The sequence below is a fragment of the Aulonocara stuartgranti genome, assembly GCF_965226115.1.
Source record: "Aulonocara stuartgranti genome assembly, chromosome: 3".
NCBI classification, from domain to species: Eukaryota; Metazoa; Chordata; class Actinopteri; order Cichliformes; family Cichlidae; genus Aulonocara; species Aulonocara stuartgranti.
Genome location: NC_138941.1, coordinates 55,924,399 through 55,928,607, shown reverse-complemented (window position 1 = coordinate 55,928,607; position 4,209 = coordinate 55,924,399). Strand labels below are relative to the sequence as shown.

General features: G+C 39.2%; 1 protein-coding gene across 1 annotated transcript; it reads right to left on the bottom strand.

Annotated features, from left to right (window-relative positions):
• Nucleotides 1-1,803: 1,803 nt before the first annotated feature.
• Nucleotides 1,804-3,513, bottom strand: gprin3a (GPRIN family member 3a; the record flags this gene model as incomplete). The annotated part of the gene is made up of 1 exon (XM_082527843.1): nucleotides 1,804-3,513. A coding segment is annotated over one exon (714 nt), but the record flags the coding sequence as incomplete, so codon positions are not given.
• Nucleotides 3,514-4,209: the final 696 nt, after the last annotated feature.

The following is a 4,209-nucleotide window of genomic DNA, read 5'->3' as shown; positions in this document are numbered from 1 at the left end:
CGCTGCCTCCTGACATCTGACCCACGTTGACCCACGTTAACACACACACACACACACACACACACACACACACACACACACACACACACACACACACACAATGGACAACTGTACCCTCAGACACACAATAATAACATGGACTGAACCACCACTCACAACCACTAGCACTTTATATAGCCTCTGTAGAAATTATCCACATATCTCACTTATCTTAACTGCACTACTGTATAGCTCTGTGTAAATAATCATTCTGTAGAATACGATAATTTTTAATTCTACAACTGTTTATAACTTGCATAGTTCCCATTTCTGTATAGCTGTATATCTCATATTTCTGTATAGTTTTTCTTTTTCATATTTATATCCTGTTCATATCCTGTACATAGCTTGTACTCACTACAGCCTGTACATACTTATAGAATATTCATAACATACTTCATACCGTGTACATATTACATACCATAATAGACCCATTTCTGTAATATACTCACATATCTATATTATTGCTAATATTTATATTGTAATATATCTATATCATGGCTAAAGCACTTCTGGATGGATGCAAACTTTTGTTGCCCTGTACCTGTGACATACGCAATGACAATAAAGTTGAATTCTATTCTATTCTATAATTATTAATGCTCAGAAGATTAATGAACACCACATTTTTTAATGGTTTGACTAATGTAGTGAGATAATTATATTATTTATAATAATAATTTTTATTCTCAATAATACTAAAAAAATATAAACGAGGTCTTAAGAAACCTGTGAAACAGTGGTGATTTATAATTAATATGAATTTTTTAACCTTTCAGAACCAAAACCTGTTATTTAATATTATTAGTAACTGCTCGATATAATATTTAGAAATAAATCATAAATAGCATAATAGCACGATGTTTATGATATTATGTCTGTATTCCTGAAATTTTTGTAGATTTCTGAGGATACTTTAACAAACCATGTCTGCTCAGTGTTTCCTACGTACCAGCTGAATAAATCATGGTGGAGACACTCTTGTTAAGATGAGGGTGACTTTAATGTTTCTGAATAATTCAAAGAAGCAATCCAGTGCTCTGTCAACAACATTACTCCATCGCAGGAGGAGGAGTTATGAAAGAGGCGGATGGAAATGTAACAGAAGAAAAAAGGGATGAGAAAGATTTGGCTCCCAAAAGGACAACATCCCTGAGATGCCAGAACAGAAAAGGAAAAGAGAATTAACATGAAATACAACAAAATATTATTTTAATAACGGAGACTAAACAAGCACATGCTGTTTCGCCCCCTATCAGTACAGACCAGCTACTGCAATAAAAAAGGACTGTCAAAAGTGCAGCGACCTGGAAAAAGAGGAAGGAAAGGCAAGGAAGAGAAGAAAAGAGAGAAAAAGACAAGAAAAAGAAATTAAATGAAATGAAATGAAAGTAACAAAAGAAAAAGAAAGCAGGAACGTAAAATTATAAATAAAACAAAAAACAAGTAGAAAAGGATCAGAAGGCAAAATGAAAATAAAAAACAGAACAAGAAAGCACAAATACAGAGAAATAAAATAAAATAAAAAGGTAAAATGAGAGGAAAGGAAAGCACATCCAGAAAAGAAAAGAAAAAAGAAAATAACGGCAAAAGAAAGGTAAAGGATGACGTGAAAGCAAAAAAAGAGGACATAACCAAAATTATAACCATAGAAGGCAAATGAGAAAAGAGAAACAAGGGGAAAAGAAAGTGCATGTAATCAGAAAGGAAAGGAAAGGAAAGGAAAGGAAAGGAAAGGAAAGGAAAGGAAAGGAAAGGGGGAAGCCCGGATTATTTAAAACGGAAAGGAGTAAGGAAAAGATACAACAATCTGCCGGAAACAATTTAGTGGCTCACTCGAGGCAGTCTGGGATCCCGGCTGCCTGAGTGCTTTGTCAAAAAGAAAGTGGATGAAATATTCAGCAGCAGCAGAGCTGCTGTCCTCTCTGCTCCACATCAATAACCACTGGCTGTTTGAATATGAAACACTGGAAGAAGCACACAAAATGGAGCACCACTGACTCCTGCTCTTACTGCTGTTTAATGAAACTGTAATAAATTTTTAAACCTGTACTGATATTGTTGGAAAAGTAGCAGTGGGAGTGGTAAAAGTCATAGCAAAACGGTAGAAGTACGAGGTGAGAGTGAGCAGCAGTAAGAATTACATGTAGCAATGTTAGTGTACATGCAAGTGATTTTAGTAGCTAATATAATGTTACCTTTCACCTCCAGGAGTTTCCTACTGTTTTTAATCATTATGCTAAGCTGGTCAGCTTTCAGCTTTGTAAATGATGATCGAATGACAGATTCGCGTTTAGTTGAGGTATCCATTAACTGTGCATTTACTCTCCATTTTGGTCTTGCTCCAGGTACAAGATCCCTATTTTTAACACTCACAAAAAGCAAGACCCTTACTTGATATACATTTAATCATTGGGTGCTTCAAGGTTAGCTCCTTGTGTATCTCTGGAGCTCTTCTAGCTCTGATGAAGTTTCAACATTTGTCCTTGGAGAGTGGTCAGAGTAGGACTTCTGTAGAACAATCTAAATACAGTAGCTGTTGTCAAAGTGATTCAGAGGTGCACAAGAAGATGACTGTGATGGGAAGAACAGAAGATCTGATCGGGTTATTCTGAGTGATAGCTGCACAAGGTGTAAGATGACATGAATAGGAAAGTGCAGTAAACACATGTGCTGTGCATACATTGCAGACTTCTCCATTTAAGAGCATTTCTGTTTTAGAGTCATATCTCAGAGGGGTTTGATGTTTCTAGACTGCTCTCAGTCTGCCACAGCGGATGCCTTTCTGCAGCAACTCAGCATCCTTCCTGTCCTCTTCTTCCGCTTCTTCATCTTTAACCCTTTGAGGCTACTGTCAGAGCAGATGGACTTCCTCAGACTCCTGATGTGTTTTTCCTGCTCCTGAATCTTTGACTCCAAGTGGGACTGGATTGCTGTGCCCAGAGATTCCAAGTCCACAGAGGCGCCATACACCTCCCATGTCATCCCTTGCTCATCCCATGCTACGTCCTGTGGCTTTTCTGTCTCCTCCTTATCCCCATTTTCTTCCACCACCTTCTGCACCATCTTTGTCTCCTCCTGCTCCCCATATTTCCACATGCTATCAGTGCTAACATCTCTGTCTTGGTTTTGTCCTAGTTGTTGCCCCGACATGAGAGAAGGGCTTTTCTGAAAGCTGTATGTACGCAAACAGGCAGGCAGGGAGTTTGCCTTGTTTGTCACAGCTGACGGAAGTAATGACTGGCTACGCAACTCAATGTCAATCTTGCAGATATGCTGGACAGGTTTCTGAGTAGCTGGGATACAGCAAAGGGATGGAACTGTTGGCAAAATCAAACTACCTGACTTACAGCTAGGTGAGCCAATGAGAGAGGAGGTGATACCTCCCTGGTAGAAGCTGGGACTGGTGGATGCTGACCGTTCCACAACCTCCACCTCCACTTGGACAGCAACTTCTCTTTGCCCTGCTGCCAATGGATAAAGGCTCTCCCTTGGGTTAGTCATGGTCGCCATATCTCTGACCTTCTTGTGGTTTGCTGTAATGGTGGAAACAGGATAAAAAGAACTACCCTGATCCAGTCTCTGTCTCCCCCTCTCTTGTTTTTTTTTCTCTGTGATTTTTCTCTCCACACTCTCTGTCCTCGATGAAGAGGTGTTGCTACCAGCAATTGTGGCATTTGGCTCTCCCAGGTGGCCAGTTTTACTCAGCAGACCCTCTGGTATTCTCGCAGCACCTCCTGTTGACCGTGCTGCATTGTCAGTCACAGCCCCCTGGGATTCTGATGTTCCTCCTACAGCTGCTGCTTTTCTCTCAGGCACTTTTAAATGCTTTTCTTTGACGTCAGCACCCATTTTTGCTTGTGTCTTAGTGATAGAGTCAAAAGTGAGACCCCGAGTCAGAAAGGTATTATGAGATACACTGCTGGGATTTGTTTCCACAGTTACACACGCTGCAAGTTCATTTATGGTTCCTCCCATTGTAGTCAAGGGAGTGGTGGTTCTGGTTTTGGGGCTGGAAGTAGCCAGTGGGCCTGAAATCGCAGAAACACCTGAAAGTAAGAAATAAATATTAGCTCATATATATGTGAATTGCATAAAAAGCATAAATTATTATTATTATTATTATTATTATTATTATTATTATGCCCAATTTTTTTTTATATATTTTTC